Source organism: Lates calcarifer, linkage group LG18 (assembly GCF_001640805.2).
Source record: "Lates calcarifer isolate ASB-BC8 linkage group LG18, TLL_Latcal_v3, whole genome shotgun sequence".
Lineage (NCBI taxonomy): Eukaryota > Metazoa > Chordata > Actinopteri > Centropomidae > Lates > Lates calcarifer.
The window spans coordinates 4,129,471-4,153,388 of NC_066850.1; the positions used below are offsets into that span (position 1 = coordinate 4,129,471).

The following is a 23,918-nucleotide window of genomic DNA, read 5'->3' on the forward strand; positions in this document are numbered from 1 at the left end:
TTGTGCACTGCTGGTGTACATAAAAATATGAAAAATGAGACATATTTGTTGAAGGATACACCTAGCCCATGTCCCATATTTTTCTCATGAAAAGATCAAAACCAATTCGTACTGATTCTGCTAACAAGTGTTGTCTGTGTTGTTGTTGTGGCACTGAAAAACTAAAAACATTTAAACTCAGACAAGTCCTCACTTGTCACAAATAACTGACAAAGAAAAACATTCTACATTCAGCTATGGGTGCCCCCATAGCTGAATGGTTGGGGGTGCGTACCACATGGGCCTTAGTACCCTGAGCAGCTGGTCCCCAGATCGACTCCTGTTCTGGCCAGACCTTTACTACATGTCTCTCCCTGTTTTCTGTCTCTCTCCACTGTCCTCTCCAAATAAAGGCGAAAAAGGCCAAAAATAATAGTAATTAAAAAAAAACAAAACAAAACAAATAACTGACTAAAATCTAAAGCCAGTGATTACTTCCACCATAAACAACACCATCCTCAGGTTATGCAACTAATCAGAGAGATGTTTCAACTCAGATTCAAACTCTTATTATTTATGGCAATTCAGATTTTTATGGCTTCTCATTTCATGCTTGAAAAACACTTGATCTAAGCCCATATTCTTGAAGACCGGTGATATATTGTGCAGTCCTCTGTCTCAGCAAACCATTGAGTTTCATTCTAAGATGGACATTAATAAAATTATGTAGAATTTATGTTCCCCAAAAAGAAGAAGGAGGAGGGGCTGGAGGAAAAATTATATGGGGTAATATGAAAGTGGCATGAGACCTTATCATTAATTCTGATTTGTGAATAATGAGATGAACGATAGTGATGGCATCTAATGGTCTGGAGAGTAGAGGAGAGGAAAAACAGGATCACTAACTTGTCAATGCGGTTAAATCATTCTGGTGAGTAAAGGTCTTGATAAGAATTAAAATCTACAATCCATTCCACTTTCTTTTATCCACTTAATGTGCCCTGCCATTGCCTGGTTGCAGAGAAGGCATTAAAATCTGGGTAATGCTTTCAGTTATCCTTTCAATCCCTGGGACTGTGAGCGACTTTGAAAGGCTGTCAGATGAAGCCCTGAAACCATCGGTAGATGGAGAGTGTCCAGGCTGTAAGCTGGTTTTCAGAAACAGCCTCTCTAACTGTTGCTGCCTTGTTGTTGTTTTTGTTTTTTCAGTTCACTTTCAGCTGTCTCTATTGCTCTGTTCCTGTACATACTCCTCTCTCTTTTTCTTGTGTGAACTTGCCAACTCATCAACACCACCTATGACTTTTCTCTCTGTGTCTCACTCTCTTGTGTTTGTTCTCAAAACAAAAACACCTCTGGTATCCACTCGGTCCCTCCTGCTTGTTTGCGCTCACCTGTTGGCTGGCTCAGTCATAAATTGCAGCATTGCTTATATCAAATCACTCATATCAAATGTCCCATGTTGAGGCACTTTGCACAAAGCTGTTATCTGTGGCATTTGGCTCATGTTACATGATTGAAGTCAATTTGGTGTTGCACTGGAGACTCCATATCTACCATGTTGTGCAGTATGTGTTTCTATTTGCCCATTGTGTTGTCTGTTCCCACCAACAAAAACACTGATCAACACCATAATCCAGCTAACCTTTGGAGTTATACAGCTTTATGGTTATATATATATATGCTGTTGCCTAGTAACAACATTCTATAATTTTCTTGTTGATATCAAAAGCTATTAGAAGACCTAAACCAATAATGAATTGATCCTGTCACACGTACTGCTTGATTAGTAATTTTATTATGAGTCAATCAAAAGTCACCAAATGTGTATTAATCCACAGCTGGAAAATAGTCCCCAATAAATGCAAGGTTTACCAGCTGTTTCTTCTGTTCTGTTCAGCTGTTGTTTCTTACCAAGCCTTTTAAAAAATGAAAATATAAATAAAGATATATGTGTTCCATAGGAATGAACGGGCTTGAGGAAGTTGGGAGGTATTCAGGGATGGACTGACACACGCTGGTTTATGACTTATAATGGAAAAATCAGCTTTATCCTTTAAGCTATGCATTTTAATTTGGAACGGTGAGGACACAGCTACATCTGAGCAAATACCACATATACTCTGACCAATCAGAACTGAGTATTCTCTGTGGGCAATGGTATAATGAATATTTAATAGTTTGCTTTGTGTGACGAAGCATGATGTTGACTTCTTCTTCAAATGTTGAACTATCCCCTTATCTGGTGTCAGGACACTGAATAAAATAATATTTTCAGTTCATATGTTGTCAGACCAGAGGGGGACGAGGAGGATCAACAAACCACTTTCACCGACAGGACACCATCTATGAATAAACCAGGACACCTATGTACTAGAAAATACAAACAGTCCTTTGGTAATGTGGCACCATTAGGCCGGTAGCTGGGAGTCATTTCCCACTCTGAGTTGGGGGTACAGTCAGGGACACAAGTTAAAGTACACTTTCTCCTGTGAGAGAATTTGAGGCTCCACAGTCTGTGACTGGCTGCTGCTCAAAGCACATCACACATGGTGGCACTCCAAATGGGCTCCTGGGCTCCCCCCTGTGTGCGTGTTTTGTGTGTGTGTGTGTGTGTGTGTGTGTGTGTGTTTGTGGGTTTTTTTGAGTGTGTGAGTAAGACACGTTTTCAGGATTTCCACTTCAGAGGATAATGTGAATGAGTCATGGCTCTCTCTCTTTTTCTCTCGCTCCTTTCCCTCTTTCATCCAGAGGCAGGCAGCGGAAAGCTAAAAGCTGCCATCCGAGTCACAGAGAGTTCTGCACGAAGAAAGCTACCTAAAATAATGTCAGTATTTTTAGCAGCGAGTTTCCCAAAAAACACTCTCATCTCCTACTATTCATGCGTCATTTTGATGTCATTTGTGCCTTTTTTGTCTTAAATAAATATCAGGCAGCACTGTAAATCTCAGCTGAAATCAATCAGCTGATCAACTATGACAACGAGCAATGTTGGCAGATGGAGCTTCTTGTTCATCTCTCAAAATATTAATTTCTTTTCAATAGATTTTTCTTTGATAGAAGCAGAGTCTCTAAGAGAATAAACACACATGCAGACAACACGACAAATGATGCATGCTGAATGAGACTGAAAGAAGCCATTTCTTATCAGGTAACAAGCTGTAGTTATATTTTTTCTATTTCATAAAATATGACAGTGCTGGATTATGTTTTTAAAAAACACATTCGATGCACCTCGGTTAAACTATGCTGGTTTGTTTGGCTTTGTAGCAGGGCAGATGAGCCTCTCACCTCTCTCTAATGAATTTGATTCATTTGTCTGAGTTTTAATAGGTTCACAATTTTTCATGTTTGTCTTAAAAGAATGATCAAGTGCCAGTTTGCACACTGAAATAGGATTTGCTTGATATAATCACTCCTCATGTTCATACCAACCATTAAAAGATCACTTCCCTCAGATATTTTCAGTATAAGTGATGGGAGATAACAGGGATTTTTATTCCAAAATGACTGAAACTTCAGAGCATATCTACTTGATTTGACTATTTCACACACAGCTGAAGCCTTATATAAACTCCAGATAAACTGTGGAATACACTGTTTAATTTGCGAACTGTTTTATTACTGATTTTATTCCCCATGACTAACATTAAACGTCAAGAAGCGATCATTTAAGGGCCAATATAAGCAAGAGGAATGATTACAGCAAAAAACTGTTTGAAAAACTGTGAACTTATCCTTTAATTAAATCTGTGATCTTGTATCACTAATGCCATCAAAACACATCAACCTCAGGGTTAAAGGGAATCCCTACTCACACAGAGACACTGAAGAAGTTTCTATCAACTTTGCAGTGTTTTACTGCACAGCTCATACAGTACACACTTATACACCAGCACAACTCAGCGACACACACGGTCATTAGGGACAAAAGAAAGACAGACAGATGGTGAGGCAGCATCTTCAGCTGATATGACAACTCTCTAATTATGTGAAGCTGCTGGTGGAGCTTCAGTGTGGGGGTCAGATGGGAGGAGGGCGGGGGTTATCTCTCTTTCTCTCTCACACACGCAGACTGGAGACACACCTCTGTGAGTTTGCTCAACGAGGAGAGCCAAACCATAATGGAAGCATGGGGACGGTTACCACGGCAACTGCTGCCAATTGAGGCCACTTGACTGACTTGACTGACAGGTGCTGTACATGTGTGTGTGTACAGCAGGGGGATGCCATCAGTGCCGTGGTATTTGAGGTGCACCTTTTTCCTTCATCTCTCCTCCCATTTATCCCTCTCTCTTTACTCTCCTCTCATTTCTTCCCTCCTATTTTCAAATTAATGAATATATCTACACTGCGTTTTGGACTGGCTTGAGAGGCCGTGTCCCTGACAGTGTGTTACCTTGACGACACAGCCGCAAAAAATAAAAAATAAAAAACCCTGGGGACCCTCACAACCCTTTCATATGCTACAGAAATAAATTGGGTTTTTAGCCCACTGGAGGAGGGAGAGGAGAGGAGAGAAGAGGAGAGGAAATTAGAGACTAATGAAGGAAATAAAGAAATGTAAAGGAAAGACAACATGGCAGAGAAAATAAACATTACGCTGGAAAAGGACAGAGGTGAGAGAAAGAAAACATTTCAGGTGTTGAGTGAGAGAGAGAGCAGGCAGTCTAATTAGTCGTCCCAAACTGTGTGAGAGCAGAAGAGGAAGTTTTATACGTGTGAGTGTATGTGTTTGTGTGTGTGTGTGTGTGTGTGTGTGTGTGTGTTAAGCTGCTCTATTTCTGTCGTTATGGACTCTATTTGGAGTCCAGGCTTAACCATGGGCATGGAGAAAGGGAGAAAAGTTGAGAGAGAGTGCGAAAGAGGAGGGGGAACACAAGCCACAGAACACAGGGGGGCAGAGCACAGAGGCTACGGCCAAGCTGCTGCTTTTCTAGGTTAAATCTTACAGCTACATGTGTGGTTAGATTAGCTGCTGCTGCTAGATGCATGTACAGAAAGAACACATACTATAACAAGGACACATGGCTGAGGTTTTCATTTTTACTATTACTTTGTACTTGAGTACACATTTTAGGTGCATGTACTTTATTTGAATATGTCCATTTCGTGTTATTTAATACCTTAACTGTACTTCTTAAAATAAAACTTATACTCTCTGCTGCAGTATGTTTCAGCGAGAAATGTCCTCACCTACACTGATTTCACAGCTACAGTTACTATCTGCTTTTCAGGTCATTAAGATTAAACTATGGGTTGTTCCACTCATAGACATCTGACATCTCACTAAAGAGTAATTTCCCTTGTAAACCACACAAAATGGTTTCATTTAAATAACTGTTTGAGACCTAAGATTAGAGATAAGAACAAAAAACGAATGCAAATTTGCATTTTCATCTTTCCTGCTCTATTTTTCATCTCATGACCCCTCAGATTTATCTAGTGGCCACTGTGACCCACCGCTTCCTTAAGATCCACTGGGCTAAATTACCTCACAGTATTTAAAGTAGTTAAAACTGGCTCCACCCTCAACAGCAACAATAGAAAAATTCTGCTCACACATTGATGTATTGGCATTAACAATCTCATGATATCACATTTAACACTGTGTCTATCTCAAGCACCATTTCAGTATATTTAGGTTACAATACTTTTATTTGTCCAGTGTGAGTTGATGACTCAGGAAATCTCTTATTGTCCACTCCTTTTACTGTACATCATTACTGTTTTATTACTTCCTTTATTTCCAAATCCTCTCCCGTCTTCTGTTCTGTCCTGCTCTCATGGGAAAAGGGGTTTTCTCACTGACAGCCCAGAGCGTTAATTCCAATTCTGTCCTCAGTCTCACTTCTTCCTCCCTTCCTCACTCTCTCCCTCTCTCCCCTCCTGTATGTCTCTCTCTCTTTCTCTCCCTCTCAGTTTGACCGTGACCTGAATAGGCTCTGTGGAGACTACACCATCTCACTGATCTAGATACAGTTACACACATATGTAGATACACAAACAGCCACATGGAGGTACCTGTGTATGGTCCAATGATTTTCCAGTTCAACTAACCCTGTTCATCACACACACACACACCAACCAATGAATACAAACTGTCGAGGCAATATTGCTTCATGACATGCGTTGGTCCAGTAGTCCAGAGCAAATAATGTTCAGACACATCAACTCAATAAACAAGATAAAGGACACACACACACACACACACACACACACACACACACACACAAACACACACACACACACACACAGACAAATCAGTAATGCTAAAGATAACACTGGGTGGAAAACAAAGCAACTATTTTTGCTGTGGTGACTAATCTGAAATTAGAGTCCATGTGTGACTGAAAACACCAGCAAAAGAGAGGAGAAGAAGAACAACCAATACCATGAGAGAGATGCAATTTACTCAAGCAATTCCTTATTCAATCTCCTTTGACAAGCAGAGGCTTTTCAGTCGCTACAGAAAGTATGTGTTATTCATGTGTAACCGCCCTCTTTACCATGAAGTATGCAAACAAACCTGTTGCAGTTGCTATAAATGGAAGAGCTGCAGTGTCACTCTGAAAATAAACAAAAGATTAAAAGCCTGCAGAGTGGAAAATAACTCTGTGTGGTTCAACATATCTGACAAAAAGCTATTTTACATAGCATTTAAAGCTTCTAGGGTTGATTATTTACATGTACATCTGGACCTTACAGAAGAGGTCCTAAGACATCTATATTACATGTAGACGACCAAAGTCCAGCAGCACAGGTGAAGCATAGAGCAAACACTGCTCATGGTTCCATTCCCCTAACTTCTAATTTGAACTATCAAACATAAACTCATTTTAACTCCTGCTGCTCTTCCTCAGCTGCTTGTGTTAAAATGACCTTTGCTTTTTGCCCTTAATCTTTCCTGAGGGGGTTTCTCCTTACGTTTACAAGTAAATTTCCAGAATTTCTAAATGACAAAATGGATATGACTCATCTCTCACATGATGACAAAGAGGCAATTCTCAGTAACATCTACTTCATCTGTAAAAGGTACAGACCTGCCAACCACAACACCACAAAACCACAAGGAGCTAAAGAAAGCAAAACTGGAGCATTGATGCTGACGGAGCCTGAAGTGCTAGAAACCAGCAATAATCCAGTTTAATGAAGTTTTAAGGACTCGTTAACTCAATCTAACACACCTCATACATTATGCAAAGACTGTAAGTGCTAAATCAGAGTACTACTTGGCTAGTGTGATGGATCCAGACTGGAGAATGCTGAGATGTTTTCATCCTATCACTTAAATGTCTGACACTGACGATATCTTGTGTAAACACAGAAAAATGAAGTTGCATCATTTTTATGTCACATCTTACACATGCTGACTTCAACTCAGCTGTTTTTGTTATTATTCTTATTTTTATTTATTTTTTTTCTTATCAAAGACCAGTAATGTATTGGGATGCATTTACATTTAAATAGAGGTCCTATTCTCTTGGCCTTTCATGTACTTCTTGGTATCACATCCACCACTGCAGGACTCTTCACTGAGTGTGTATATGTGTGTGTGTGTGTGGCTGTGTGTGGCTGTGCTTAGCAACAGACCAGGAATATTCTTGGAAACATGTGGAGCGAGAGGAAACAACTGGGCATGCTCAGATGTTCTCAACAGGTCGCTGAGCACAATGCTACAGGTACCTCCGTCTCCTCTTTTTTTTTCTCCCTCTGCATTTTTACTGATCTATCCAATTTTGTTCATTTGCTACAGAGCATGAAGAACAGCACATGCTTGCACGACCCCTCACCCCCCAAAAAATCTCTCTCACACACACTTCTACACACACATACACATACTGAAGGGGAGCATCAGCAGCTTGTATTCTCTCTCTGCTTCTCTAAGAGGGCTGCCCTAATTCTTCTTGACAAGGGCTGGGAGAGCCAAGAGAACATCTCAGCACATGCACACACACATACACACACACACACACAGAGTAAAATATGCCAAGCCGCTATCCATTTACACACAGACGTGTGCAACAAAATACACATCAGTCATGGACAACACACAGCCACGCATCTGTGCCAGTGGCATTTTACCTTAATTGCCTTTGTCACCGCTTTCAGTGCAGTTTAGTCCAACTCGCCTAGTTTCTTTCATCAACTCGTGCCACTAGCTGACGTATGACTGTAAATGCACAGTACTGAGAAAAGCCAAGTCTCAGCTGCTTTACATACGGAACATCAGGGTGAGATAATGATTTAAAAAAATGTTATTTGTCCAGCATGTGGTGTTTGTTTATCATTTTTATGCTTAGTCATAATCGTATTCATACACGATACAAGATAAATGGGACGCGCTCAGATGTTTTGTCAAGCAGCCAAATTGCGTGTGAGTGCGAGCTGTATGTGCATAAAAAATGGGTGTGTGTATGTACGGGTGGTTTGCGATTGTGTCTGCACATGCCTGTCTCTGTGAATAACTGTGTTACAGACTGATGGACAGTGCGAGTGTGCAGGCGCGCATGCACGTTTGTGTAACTGTTGTGGCGAGGCTGCTCAGAGCAACCGGGCGAGAGGATGAGGGACGGAGGGAGGGTGGAAGACGGAGGTATTTCTCTCTCCAACTCTCCTCATACAGTGTTAAACTCCATATCTTTCTCTTCCCGTATAACATGTGTAATGCTGTGGCCTTCGTGCAGTGTTATCAGCAGGATGCCAAGTGTGTGTTTGTGCATGTGAGAAGAGCATGCTTGGATGTGCTGGCCGGGACCAGGGGCTTCTACATGAGAGAGAGAGAGGGAGACAGACAGACAGGGAGGGAGGGAGGCAGCATCCCTGCAGGAATCCAAACAGCCTCTGTGCTATGTGACCAGGATGAAGATGACTTCATTAGGCCAGCCAGCATCTCTCTCTCCCCTCTGTTTCTGTCTCTCTCTGGCTGTAAATAGGGCTGTGAGGGTGATTTACTGTATGTCAAGTAATCTTACCTGTCAAACAGTCTTCAATCTGTGTCGCAATGACAGTCTGAGAGCTTGGTGTGTGAGCGCTGTGCCTTTCTTTTGTGAGGAAAAAGTCTTAATCAGATATAGCCAATTTTCCATCAAGCTATCACATCAAGAATGTCAAAAAATCAAACAGGGCTGGCAGAATGTACAGGAGATGTTTTGATTTGTTTTATTCTGGCTTTATGTCTCACAGGATGCAATCTACAGCAGCATGAAACTAAAATGTCAAAGCATCAAATATGACTGTATTTTATGTGTGTGTGCGTGTGCTGAAAATGTCATCAGCTGTCTGGCTGATGGGAGGCACAGCAGCACAAATATCTGGGTGTAGGTGCACGCTCGAGTGTTTAAATGCTTTAAATGTACATGTGCATCATGTATGTGTCAGCTCATATACAGTCCTTCAGCTGAACTGTTCCCTGGGGCTTTCTGCTGTACGTCTTGGTAGTTATTGATGAATTCATTTGCTATTAGGGCTTCAGCACATTCTGTGGTGGTCCACTGAGCAGAACTTTTAACGCCTGTTGACCCAGAGATCAACAGGTCTTACTGCTCGTTTATGCTCCAGGAATATTCTAAGGTTAACTCAGAGGAACCTCCACTAGACAGCTGACAAAATCATCTCTTGGGAATTCAGTACTTCCAGTGTAACGCAGGTTATTAACACGTCTCACATGAAGACTACTCGACTCCCTAAACGCCTCACATACAGGTAGACTCTCAGGCTGCGGTCGAATAGTCAAAAAAAATCTCCTTTCCTAACCACTTCTCCTTGACATGAGGTAGAGAAAAATCGTATTCCAAGAAAATACCTAACAGGTTACCTCACCTTTGAGTTACCAATGTGAAAGTTATATTTGTGTGTGTAGGCTTGTACAATGATACGTGTGTATCCATTAGTCCATGTTTTATCACCTGCATTTTAAAATAACACCACAGCTGTTCTTGAGAGTAAGGCTGATGGGTACATCTATTACACCTCTACTTATTACTTCTGCATGTACTAGTAGAGTGTGTGTGTAGCCCTTGACCTTTGCCAGGGACTCGCTTTCCCTCTCTGTCAGATCTTTATCAATCCATTTTCTCACTCCAGCTTATACAGATTGATGTATGGAGCAGAAGCATTGTGCGTGTGTGCATTCTCAAAATGCATGCCATGTACAGTGCATTTAAACACACACAAGGGAAGAAGGTCGATAGTAATTTCCTCCAAGTGCATAAATCTTTACTGACCTGACTAGAAAAAGAAAAAGCCCAAACCTGATTACAGAATGGGACTGTGGCCTCCAACACACACAAAAAACCCTTCTCACACCAGCAACACACTCAGAAACAGAAGCGGTGTGAGACAGACAAGACAATTGCATCAATTATTGCGGCTCAGAAAGGGTTTTTTTTCAATATAGCTTTGTGTCACTGATTGCCAGCAACCACTGTGTTGTCATCCAAAATCATTTGCACTCCCCGCTGCTCAGAACCACATGTAAACAGATGGGAAAAGTTGTCGGCCGTCTTGTCATCGCGCACGCTCACACACATCCTTTTGTGCTTTTAGCTGGCATTGAACCAGCACGCAGCAGGCGACCCTGCCTTCCTCTTCAAAGTGACGCTTGTCAGTGGCGTCTTCAATAAGAGAGCCATTATGTGAGCTCTATGGGGCCAAAAAGGTCAATGCAATCACCTCCCCATAGACGGGAAGGGGGGAGTGGGCAACTCGAAAATAGATAGTGGCTCAGTCATAACTTGTGATGTTAAAGGGCGGTGTTGCAAGGTAAGTGGTTTACCCCTTACACGCGGAGGAAAATATACAGTGTGGCTGTGAGATGAAAGATTTTCAGTGGTTGTTTTATGAGAGAATAAACAGCAGTGAGATTTAAAATGTGAATCAGCGTAAATCAATGGTGTGAGGTCCACAGGGGGCAATGGATGCAATCCAGAGCATGTGACCCTCTAAGAGTCTGAGAGTCACGTCCTCAGGGTAAAAACTGCATCAGCTTTACTTTATCTCTTAAAGAAATGCCTTGACACTAAATACTTTGCTGCAAGCAGTGCCTCGTGCAGCCGACGATGAGTGATAACAATTTTTAGACACCACTGTCAATAAAACAAGCATGGCTAACTTTTTAATCTGAGAATTTATAATCCTTCCTTAGGGATTATTTTCCAATATGACTGCGTATGCATTCATAATTACAGCAACAGCCTGTGGTCCAAAAATAAAATTCAAAAAGCCAAGCTTTCCTTTAATCTAGGCTCAATAGTGCGAAGTGTGTGTCAGTTTTTGTAAGATCCAGCCTTACACAACCTACATTTACCCAACCTACTTTCCCTCCTTTTCTTGGCTATGGCCCAATAACCTTCTAGTGTCTTCCCTTCTATCTGTTCCCAGTGCTGAGATTCAACTACATCAACCAAGGGTGTGTTTATTGATGCATTCACTAACTTTCATGATCATTGAATGCATCAATGCCCCTCCAGAGCCAATGTGGAGATGACAATTCACAGCAGCTGATGAGAAAATCAATATGTTTTTCTTAATCTGTGGAGAGTTGACTTTTGGACTGTGTACAGGAGTCCACCATGAAAAAGTTACACCAAAGACCTCAACAGCAGCACGACCTAACACAACTTTAATTGACCCAGGGTATATTATTTCTCAAATATTACAGGATTTATGCCTGGGTTCAGGCCTTTTCCTGGGGTATCTGAAAATACTGATTACTACAATAATAAATGCACCACTCTTTAATATTGCAAAAATATTAGAAACATTTAGTAGTGGATAGGATTTTTCCAATCAACTGCTATGTAAAAAGAAATTTGAAAAACCCTCAAGTGAATCTACTTATTTTGTTGTTTACAAAATTGGGGCTAAAACAAACCAACAGAATGTCATTTTCTTCACTGTTCCACAGATTAAGGAGAACACGTCTGTGCAAAACACATACAAATATTGGCTTTTGGGAGCCTTGATTCAAAAATACTGGTTTCATTTCAACCATAAAAACCCCATGGTGGTTGCAGCCCACATTGAGCAGTAGCTTAGGGATACTTGATGACTGTTTCTTAGCAGGTACAACTGTGTTCGGAGAGTGGTGAGACCGTCATCCAAACAAATTCCTTTGGCAAACAGAGCTATTCAGAAACACCACAAATGGCGCAGTGTGGAGCAGTGGTAACTTCCAAATGAACCAAAGACAAAAAAAGTACAGTTGAAACGGGCAAGGGTGTTTTTACGTCAAACAAATACTCACACGTACACATAGCCACAGAAACGCAAACACACACAAATACACAACTAGCCCCCATACCAAGTTATTAAAAGACTCTGACTGTGCTCGCTGGATGTGTGGGCAACATGATCGACTGACTGACAGAGAAACTATTCTCTGGGTAGACATTAGTGAGTGAGGCCAGAGAAGTGACAGAGTGGCTGCACAGTCCACAGCACTATATCACAGTTTTATCTTAATGCTGGTCCCAGACCAACCACTGCTATTTTTAATCACATTCACATCACATCATCACATCACAGGAGTAAAATATGCACTGATTAGATGATCAGCTTTGAAACTAGCTGGGATTCCAAAGCCAATTTTTTGTCCAAGTGGATAATCCATCAGACATAAAAATATGCATCTGGAGGAACGAATGCAGCTGATATAACAGGTTAATCTGAGCTGCATTCAGCATTAAAGTAACACCAGCTGATGGGCGACAGCAGCACTTAAAAACTGAAGAAGCAGAAGAAGAAACGAGACACGAGAGCGACGATTTGTTCTCAATGGGAGTCTGTGTTTTCCAACGTCAAACTGTCGGTATGAGCCGGCTGCCAACACATACTGACAGCCATGCTGCCAAATGAGCCCATTCAAAATTAGACAAAGGACAGGTTTTCCACTAGGAGGCAGAACACAATCGACCTCCTGAACGCCATGACGAGCATATGATTAGCTCGTCTGCCTGATGCCAGCTGATTCAGACAGTGTGCGCTCTGTGTGGGAAGCCTCCGCTCACTGTGCAGTAATCCAGCGTCTGTGGGAGAGTTTAGATTGGTTGCACTGCAGAGGAAACTCTCACCTGTGCTTTTCTGAAGCAGTGCTTGAGTAATGGATACAAGGTAAAGGTTAGATTTTGAATTTTTGCAGACCCTGCCTGAGACATTTACTGCCCCCACTTTAAGATATCTAGCAACATACTCACAGCACAGCCATAAATATAAACAGCCCATTTGGAAAAGGATGAAGTTGCCCCCAAAATTACTCTTACATAACAAGTATTTGAACTCACATTTGCTATGACAAGAAATACGTAAAGCCGGAGGACTACTTGTGGTTTTGAAGCTGATACGATGACACATTTTTTGAGTGAATCCATTAGGATCACAGCAGTCGCGTGTCCCAGCCTTCAGGCCTGAACAAATATGACCTCATTTTTTGAATTTGGCCTCCTTTTCATATTTCCAAACCAGCCTTTACTACTGAAATCAGTCAGGAAGAACGAAACCTGTGTGTGTGTGTGTGTGTGTGTGTGTCGTGTGTTATCGTTAGCTAACCCCAAAAACACACCTGTCTCAATTTTTCATTTACACCACAACCAATATGTCGCGGCTACAGTGAACACTGGAAAGACATTCCCCATTGCTCGACAGCGGAAGAGAAGTTAGACAGGAGGGAGAATCTGAGGGTTACTGCTGTCACCAGTTATGATGTGCGGTGACAGTGCTGGGATGCATCGCAAGAAACAGAGTGAAGAGGGACAGACGAAGAAACCAAGCAGTGTGAAAGACACTGGAAAAAAAAACTCTCCTCAAAAACCAGTCTCTCTGCCACCTCTCTCAGGGTCATTGTTCTGAAGCTGCGAGCTTGTTTGTGTGTTATTTCTCACTTTTCTATCACGCTGGTAGAGAAAAAACAAAAAAAGAGACTTAACATACAAAAACACATTAGTGTGCTTGGTAACAGCAAACCGTCATACACAGAGACAGATTGTCCAACATTTCAGACAGAAAAACACAACAAGAAGCACAGAGGAGTGCTAGCACAGAAAACAAGCTGACCAGGGCTCAATAAAACATAAGAAAATAATGAAAAATGCTCAGCAGCTTTTGCCAGAGCCCGAGGTGACATATTCATTTCCTCTTCTTCTTCTTCTTCTTCTTTTTTTTTGAAGTATGTAACAGTAACGATAGACAGCGAAAAGGAAAGCTGGCCTTTAGGAAGCTGGAACCATAAACGATCGTCAAAATAGTTGGTGATCACTTGACTATTGATTAAGTGTCTGATCTGAAACTGAAACAGTATCATGGGTCAATACTCAGCTCATTACACACAGACGGAATAGAAAAACACATACAAGTAAACACACAGATGGAGTTAAAGTGCAGGTTACCCACTACACAACAGCAGCTCAATAATTCAGTCACATGAACAAACTCTGTATTTCTTTGTGAGACTCACATTACAAAGACAATCTTTCTCAAATTACTGAGGAACCTTCTTCAGCTTGTTACTTATTTGAAATATTAGCGGCTTTGGTTTTGTGTGTGCATGTGTGTGTGTCTGTGTGTGTAATAACAGGTAGCAGCCTGTGTGCTCAGCCCAATCGATGGCCATAATGGAATATTTGGACTGGAGGCCATTCACCACAGAGTTCCTCTGGCTCAAATGTGTAGGCGGTAACATCAGGGAGTAATTTATTCTTCTGTGGCTGTTTCAAGTGTGGGTGAGGAGCAGTCCGTGTGTGTGTGACCATTCATACATGTAGCCCTACAGCGTACAGTAGGTGTGAACATACTTTTATGAGTGTGTGTGTGTGCCTTTGTGCCACACAGTAGTAGGCAGCCGAGCTGGGAGCGTATTGATCCGAGCTGATACCTCAGGCTCTCCCGCCGATCAGCACAATGTCTGCGTCTGACTGCTGAGCCCAAGCCAAACTCTTACTTCAAATCCCCAGAGTATGGGAGCATTATCAAAATTAGCTAGAGATGCAGGCTAAGAGGATCTGTCAATATTTCTCCAATGATTATTATGCCACTGCTGACTATACAACAATTACACCAGAAGAGCTACTTGGAATGAGAGTCTGCTCAAAGGCTCTCAAACTCTTTCTTTTCTCGCTGTTCCAATTGTGAGAAGTCATTCAGAGACTTAAAAAGGCTTAATAAGCATGAATATCGAATTAAAAATGAGACTGAGAGATGATTATGTCACTTGTTGGCAAATTGCCTGCGCACAGTTTTTCCTGAAACAGGTGACAACATCTTAAAACCAGGTTGCAAGTATTTCAGTAATGCTGATTTGCATTGGAAATAAGCCAAATTATCTAATCACTGCAGGTTTTTTGACTCATTTCCATTAGATACGCTCAAGCAGGAGACTTTGGACTCAACTACATGAACTGTCGAGATGGATTTTTCTTTCAAGTTCCCTCTCCCTTTTATCCTACATAAATTGTGAATGACAGTAAGAATCATGGCAAGCACACTGTATCCAAATTGCCACTCATTCATACTGCTCACTCTTAAGCCATTGTGTCCTCAAGTTAATTTTCTCACTCTAACACCTCCCTACACACACACGGGGGGGGGGGGGGGGGGGTGTACTTTAAAAAACAAGTAGTAACCATGGTGATATTGTGCACTGTCCATTATGTCCACTTACAAAACACAACGTATATGCTGTAAGCTTACACAAACACGTACAGTGAGCGCGCGCACACACACACACCTGGCTGTAACCATGGCATTCCCACTCTCCCTCAGGTTGGAGGTGGGAGGGCAGACACCAAAAAACACTCCCACCACACCTCCCCGGGGGCGGCAGCTGAGGAGCTGGGTGACTCAGACATTAGCAAACTCCACCAAACATGTTCATATATTCTGTTGGAAGATGACATGAGCTCCCTGTTACTAAGGAGATGGTACAGAATCTGAGGGAGTCAAGGAGAGGTGGGAGGCCGATCCTTTAGGTAACATCACATAAAGTTTGAAAGGCACCAGAATCAAAACCAAAAAAAAAACAAAAAAAAAACAGTGCAGAGATGTGCTGGCTTCATGTATTAAATTTAAAGTTTCATAGTGAGACACATTAATGGAAATTGAAAGGACAGCTGGATTTCTGTTGCATGTTTAAAATCAATTCCACCTGCAGCGTGGACAACAGTAATTTCAACTGGCAAAAACATTTCCATTTCATTAATCTGAGTATAAGTCTAGGCCCTGACTGAGAAAGAATTTTTTCTAGATTCAGGAAAAGTTCACTTTTTTACAATTAGATTTATGGTTCAACATTTGAATAACTGCAGGCCTGACTCATTTACATATCATCAGATATACATGCAAACTGCACAGTCTCCAATGTAAGATCATTTATCAATACAGAGGAACACCCGTACACTGCAGTGCCTCTGATTCTCGGCTTATTGAAGCATTTTAACATTATGTTTTTTTTGTTTGTTTGTTTTGTTTTTTGTTTTTTGTTTTTTGTTTCATCTCCTGTAGAGATGTAACACTGCTGATTATATCACTGTTAAGTTAAGACACTGTAACCTATTTTACAGGAGTACAACATCAGGGTGTGATACTCCACTGTTCAAAAGTGTTTATGAGGAAGCATAATTTTTCTTTGCATGTGTCTTATTTCTATTCTAAACATTTACAGTTGTATTAAGACCCCTCTTCCTGGTAAATGACATCACTGACAGCACGTGTAAACTGACCTATTTCATCTTGATGGAGGTAATTGGATTTCCCCTTTCAGGGGGCTCCTCAAAAACATGTGGCTGACCTGTGAAGCCTGCAGCCTGCAGCTGCCTGTGTGGGTCTCCAGCCTGGCAGAAATAACGCACACCCCTCGCACAGAGAGGGAAAATCCTGCCTGAATGAGAGAGAAAGACCCCCTTCAAAGAGGGTTAAATACACTCCAGCCTCGGCCACTGCTTTCCCCTGTCTGTTTCCATCACGTCAGCTAAAACCCACACACTCCTGATGCTAACACAACACAACTCCTTACAACGATTCAACATGCTTGATGGCTTCCTCTGACAGGTGACCGACAACAACACTGTCAGCTGTCAGATACTGCAACGACAACACTAATATAACTCTTATGAGGGGCTACACAGCCGGGAAATGTCACATATTTGGTGCAGTTTTTGCTGTAATAGACTTGTGTATGTCTTATTCAGAAACAGTTCATATGGCTCTTTTTAACAACGCTGAAGTGAAGTGAAAGTGTCAAATTAGCGTCACGTCTCTCTGATACAACCAGCGCTACCGAAACAATCTCACGTTTACTCGCCATAAATAGCTCAAATGTGACATTTTCACGCTGCCACGCAGTCATTAGAGACTGTAAGTAAACAGAAACTTGGACGGAGTTGAAGTACAGGTGACTTCCAGCTGCATTCACGGCTCGGTGTTTTTCCCGTAACCCTCTTTGGACTAAAAACCAGGTTAAACACAGACATTTCCCTTACCTGCAGGACACTGTGATTTCAACTTTGGTGGCAGGAATAGACGCGTTGAGCGGGTCGAAGTCGCCTATCGACGCCATGTTTAGGAAACTGTTGTTCATCCTGTCAAAAAATTGTTTGGCTTTTCCTTTTCCCGTTTTCTGTGCCCGTCCAGCCCCCTTTTTGTCTCTACGACCGACGAAGGAGAGAGCGAGGAACTGTGCGTGCGCCTCCTCGGCGAGAAGTGGAGCAAAGGTGCCAGAAGAGAGAGGGAGAGAGAGGCTGGGAGATGTGATGTCACTTCTCTCTTTCTCTCTTCCTCCTCCTCCTCTCTCTCTGTGGATTTCTCTCTTTTCCTTCTCCTTTTCCCTCTTTCTTTATGCCACACATGTCATCTACTTCCCCCTTCTCTTCGTCTTTCAATTCAGTTCAGTTGACTTCTGCTCAGCTCATTTTTTGGATGCAGTGCTTCAGATTTACTGGCATGGAAGTAATGACAATGATACAATCATCAAGAAAATAGAATAAATTTGTCATGAAAAGTCTTTCCTGTGTGTGTGTGTGTGTGTGTGTGTGTGTGTGTGTGTGTGTGTGTGTGTCCTTCCCCTCAATACTCCCATTCACATCAGTTTTATTCAGTTCAATTCAGTGCGTTACTGGCATTGCTCCTTTTTGCACAGCCGGATTAACCAGTTTGGTGGTCCCTGGGGGGGGCAAACATGAAACACTGGGGCCCCTGATGACACCATTACTGTTATAGAGGGGTGCGGGGATGATGTATTTTTGTAGTCCAGTGCTGAAGTTAGCATCACCTTGGTTCCCTCCACAAAAAGCCAATGGGATTTTTTCATTGTGTTTTGGATTATTCCAGAAAATAAACTGTGACCAACTAGAGTTTCTGATCCTTCCAGGGTTAGTTCATCAGATAATCTTCACAGATGAACACCACTGTTCTGATGTTTGAAGCCTAAATACAATCTCCAGAGGTAAAAAGCTAATGTTTGCACCACTCTATTTAAGCTCGGACATGGAGACATGACTAATTTTTAGCAGAAAGCCTGTGTTACAGACTGCACTTGTGGAGTTTGAAAGGTGTTGGCATTTACCAGGTTGGAAGGGTCAAAGAAAGGACACTGCAGATTTGCATTATGGGTCTTTTAGTGTTTTGTGTACTTGATCTACTATGACTAGAAGTCAGCATATCTTGGCCTCTGCTGCTTTGATTTTGACCATTCTTTTTTGGATCTGTCTCCTGTAAGATCCTCAACTTTAATAGAGTGCAACACTAAACACAAGGTACCACAGGGTGGTAGAGAATCTAGTTCTTGTGTGCATTTGTGTGTGCCAGTTCCACACACTTTTCTAGTCTCAGTAGTCTGTGAGGATATTATCACGATCATTACTTTTATTATTACTAGTGTTTGTGTGGAAACACTAATAACTCTCTCTCTCACTCTCTTTCCACTCACTTCTCTCTCTCTGTCTAAGCTAACAGGATAAGCATCTGATTTAATTAACTGAAAGGGAGACCCTCCGCTGGCAGAGAAAAGAATGACAGCATGGTGAATGTGAGAGGATAAGGAGGAGAGTCACATTATGAGGACATTGTGTATGAATGTGTGTGTATGTTTCCAACAGAAACCTATAGTATATTGAACTGTTCTTCTCTTGAAGTGTGTGTGCCTGTTAGGAAGCATGTGCGTGGGCTATCAAGAGAAATAAAGCAGGTGACGTATTCACTGATACATGTGTTTGCACTTAAGTATACACAGATAAAAAAGGAACACATTCCTCCTTATTACATGTGTAAGTCCCTCTCCTTACATGACTTGTGAATACATGTCACATCACAACATCACAAGTATCCCAAACTGCCCTGGAGGTGAAAAGGAAACTCACTTTTGCTATATGCTGCATAAATGTGTGTTTATGTGTGTGTAAGCATTATGTTTAGATAATAGAGTCATAGGAGCTTAAAATGACGTATCTCAGTATTACTCAGTGTGTTTACTGGCTGACCATGTCTCTAAATATAGCAGTCTTACACACACACACACACACATACACACACACACACACACACAGACACACATGCAGCGACATACCCTGGGCTGGTTGTGTGGCATGGTGGCAAAAACCATTACGGCACCTTCGGGCAAACATCATGCCACTGCCCCATGCTCGCATGGGTGGCTGGGGTGGATGGGTTCATTCCCAAACAGGGGGCAAATATAATGGACACACACTGAGACAGACAGACACACACATACACACACACACAGGCACATGCACATATACAGCAGGTACAAACAGAAAGACAAGTCATTTGTGTGAGCAAGCATCACATCATTGCCACCTGACTGCAGCACGACACAGTTCAACACTGGCTTAAAGATACACACACACACACACACACACACACACAAACTTTTTAGTCCATGCTGTAAGAATGTTAATACCCATTAATCACAATTCAACAGCTCAGTCCCTGAACATGCATAGAAATATGAGGCCATTTGTTACTAATAGACTGCTGCATAATTATTACACACAACCACGGCAGCGATCTCATGTATCTATACATACAGCACATTCATCATTATGAGTTTGTATGTTCATACTGGATAAATGTTTTATGAATAATGTATTTTCCTTTCTATTTCATATAGAAATTATATTTTCTTTTATGTAAGACACATTATTTTACAGAAGCAGTATGTACTGGGTGTAGGCTTGATTTGGACACATGACAAACATGGTGTGAAACATGTCACTCGTGCACTAGAGGACAGAGTTTAGTGTTTAAAGCCATGCTGGCAGCTCTCCCAGGCTGTACTGTGGCACACTGGTGCTTTGAGCCTAATGCTAACATCTAGGTTAGCATATTAGCATGTTAACATTAGATAATTAGCAAGTACAAAATACAGCTGAGGCTGAAGGGACTGGTGTTAGTTATGGAGGTATGTCAGCACTAGATGAAAATTTAAAGGATTGCCAACGCAGTTACATCTTTTCCTGAGTGGGGCAAGAATATCTGCACCAACTGTCACGGCTTTACATCTGGTAATTGTTGACACATTTCACTCAAAACCACAGATGTCAACCTTGTGGTGGCACATGAAGAAAAGAGCATTACCAAACTCTACAGGATTCATCCTCTGGAAACCATGAGCATCTGAGCAAAATGTTGCACCATTCCAAGAGCCACCCTGCTTCACTAAAATCAGTTTGCTACAGCTGCCTACCTGATACATCAATTAGTTTAAAATATTAAGCCTGGTCTAAATTGGTGCAGTAAATTGCATAAAATGTCCTTCTACCTTGTCTCTTTCAGCTCGGCCATAGCTAAATGTCCTGTTGCCCTGGAGTTAAAGTCGTAGGTAGTTATCATCTCTAATGTGCTCATTTACTCTCCACTACATGGAGTTCAACTGGAGAGCTCTCTGGATTATCAGTCACTGACACACAAGTGATAAAGACCTGCACTTATGTGAAGAGATCTACAGCAGGTGATTGAATGTAAAGAGTTTTCCAAATGCAAATGCAAGAAGTGCTTGACCTGCTCACTATGGCTGTTACTATCAGTTATATCCCCTTACACCCACATTAAAAATCTCCTGATTGGTCATCTCCTGTAGTTTCTGTTCATCTCCACTTCAACCTTTCCATGTTACTCTGTTTACTGAGACTCAAAATGATACAGATGTCATTTCCTCAAAGGCACTGCCCTCTAATTTCATGCTAAAATGCCTTTACCATTATATTAAAACTGTCGTTCTTCCCAGTCTGTTTTGCTTGACAACTGCTGAGAGGGGACAAGCTGGATCTCTGTAGCCACATTAGAAGAGCAAGTAGCAATATCACAGATCATCAGTTCTGGTCATAAAGCAGCAGCGCTGGTATTTTTAGCAGGAGGATTCACTCTGCGGACGCTCACAGATAGGAGCCGGGGTGGTGAATATTGACCCTGTCCTCCTGAGCCTCATTGCTGCTCAGAAAAAACGTCTTTAACTACCATTTGGCTGTCTCGGCTTGTTTCCCCCCAACACAAACACACTCACCACCTTATCTCTTCCCCTTGTGTCTGTTTCTATCTCAGCCACGTCTTCTTCCACTTTCGTCTTGGGTTTGTTTACATACAGCTGTCAAAGAAATGAATGCAAATTAGATGTGCTTTTGCATACCACAGGATCTCAGGAAACAAAACATTCTTGGCGCTAATGATGCTTGTATTTGTTTCATGATTTAATCCAAAGGGAAAAAAATTAAATATGCAGTAAAATTCTCTAATTCTCCAACTAATAGCCAAACATTAATGTGAAAAATCCTACTGTTTTAAAGCATACAGTACCTCATTAAATGTATTTTCCTCCTTATTTCCACCACTGAGGAGAGAAAGGCACACACACACACACACACACACACACACACACACAAAGACATCACTACATCTCATCCTAAGCCATTTCACATAGAAATTAACCTGTATTGATTTTAATCTTTCAGTAAATACAAGGCACCTGCAGCTGGACAAATAACATTATTCAGACGGATTTAGCTGTGAAACGAGAGGATCCGGTGGGGCCCCTGCTCACCGCCAATCAATGTGTTCACTGAACAGATTAGAGAAGGATTCGTCACCCAAACCCATCATAGGTTGTGCTACAATTAAACTGAAAGTGAAACTCTCAGCCCACGCCACATGTCTGAGAAGTCATTATTGACTCCTGCTGAAACTTGATCGTCAGGGTTGTGCACCATGTGCGGTTAATATGGGCGTCATTTGATTCTCATAGACATAAACATCATGAGGAACTGGTAGGACAGATACTCTGTGATCAGGTATGAAAGCTCATGTGAAATCTAAATGGTGTCTGCACTTGTATTAACAAATGACAAAAATAGTCATGTTAAAGTAACAGCTGAATTTTCTGGGAACTGAGCTCATCTGATTCCTCTCCAAGAGTTAGATGAGAAGATTGTTCCCACTCCCATGTCTGTCTGTTAAATATAAAACTTCAGTAAATAATGATAATAATGCCAGTGTATACCAGGGGTTCCCAAACTTTTCAGTCCTGACCCTCAAAATAACAGAGCCAGAAACTTGTGACTCCCATCATACCCAGAGGTGGGTTAAGCATACAAACGTTGCATACATGCAAAACATGTCCAGAAACAGGCATAACGACAAAACAAAAGAACACAACAGCCTGACAACCATATTGTAATTTAATTAAAACATTGTTCTCTGCTGCAGGAGCCAGCTATTGACAGAGGAAAGAGGCTTGATGCTGAACTCACAAGGTTTCTTCTAGACTGGTAAGTAAACAGATGTTGATGCTAACGTTGACCAAAACTAGCAAAACTTAAACTAAAATAGCTGCCTTAAGGAATGAGTTCCCCTGGTCTGGGGATGTAAAACAATACAGTGCTTGACTAGAGAAAGAAGAAAACAAACATTAGAGAAAATTACAGAAAATACACATAACTTTGTGCAGTGTTTGGGTTTTCTTATCTCTTATTTTACTGTGGTAATCTGCTGGGGATCCTTAGATTAATCCCATGACCACTCTCTGGTGCATTGTGGGGGTGTGTTATGTCATCAGTAAGCACTTGTTTGAATAGAATAAAGCACAACTGAATAGAAGTTTAATTCAGTGCACATATGAGGCAGTGTGAAGCAGCCATGAGTCAATGCTCTGCTCCTGCGAGGCCAATTAACACTCTGCCGCTCTCAGTACAGCTGAACATTAAATATTGATCCCTCCATCACTGTTCACATTAATTTGTGTCTTTGGGGGGAGTTTCTGACTCTTTTTCACCTCTCTATCTCTGTCTGTGTCTCCGGACTAAATCATAGGACACAATATTACTGCCTGCAGTAATAATTAAGAGGAGTGAAGCAAGCTGGAGATAAATGATGATTAAACAAGGGTAGAAAGGGCCAAGAAATTCTTGTGAGGTGAGATACTGTGTAATGTATGTATAGCGAGGTGTGCTATTATTCGTTTTCATCCCATTCCTCATGAGACAGGTATAAGATGTAGGGGAAGCACCAAATAAAAGCTTTACAGATTAGAATAATAGTGATAATTATTGATATTCATAACAGGTGGTAAAACACACTGCCGAGAGCTGTTTTCATGACCCATCTCATATGATCAAGCTGCTTCATTTGAATTTTTGTCATTCGTATGGAGTATTCATGGACTGTGGGTATTGCCTGGAATTTAATTGGAAATGATTCTCTAAATTGAAGAGGGATAACTCAGAATTTGAATTTTGTGTTCCTTGCCCTCAAAGCAGTTGTGTCCACTGAGAGCATAGCAGGGAAACACAGCGCTCACGACTGTGAAACATTCCAAACATCTCAGATCCAAAATCATTACTTATCCAGTACATCACGTGTCATTATACAGTACTACCACCATGTGGTTGTAACCCATAATACATGGTTAAAGAATGAAAAAAAAAAAACAAAAAAAAAAACAC

General features: G+C 41.5%; 1 protein-coding gene across 5 annotated transcripts in view; it reads right to left on the reverse strand.

Annotated features, from left to right (window-relative positions):
- LOC108899831 (copine-8) overlaps positions 1-17,818 on the reverse strand; it is a 70,906-nt gene extending 53,088 nt beyond the window's left edge. For 3 of the 5 annotated variants that reach the window (XR_007815000.1, XM_018700515.2, XM_018700519.2), the window contains exon 1: positions 17,451-17,817. Coding sequence is in view for 3 of the 5 variants with exons in the window: in XM_018700515.2 (XP_018556031.1) it covers positions 17,451-17,548 (98 nt within the window). In the remaining 2 variants the exon portion in view is untranslated. Of the gene's footprint in view, positions 1-17,450 lie in introns of all 5 variants that reach the window. The other 2 variants (XR_001963610.2, XM_018700518.2) reach the window with 2 other exon arrangements.
- Between the last annotated feature and the right edge of the window lie 6,100 nt (positions 17,819-23,918).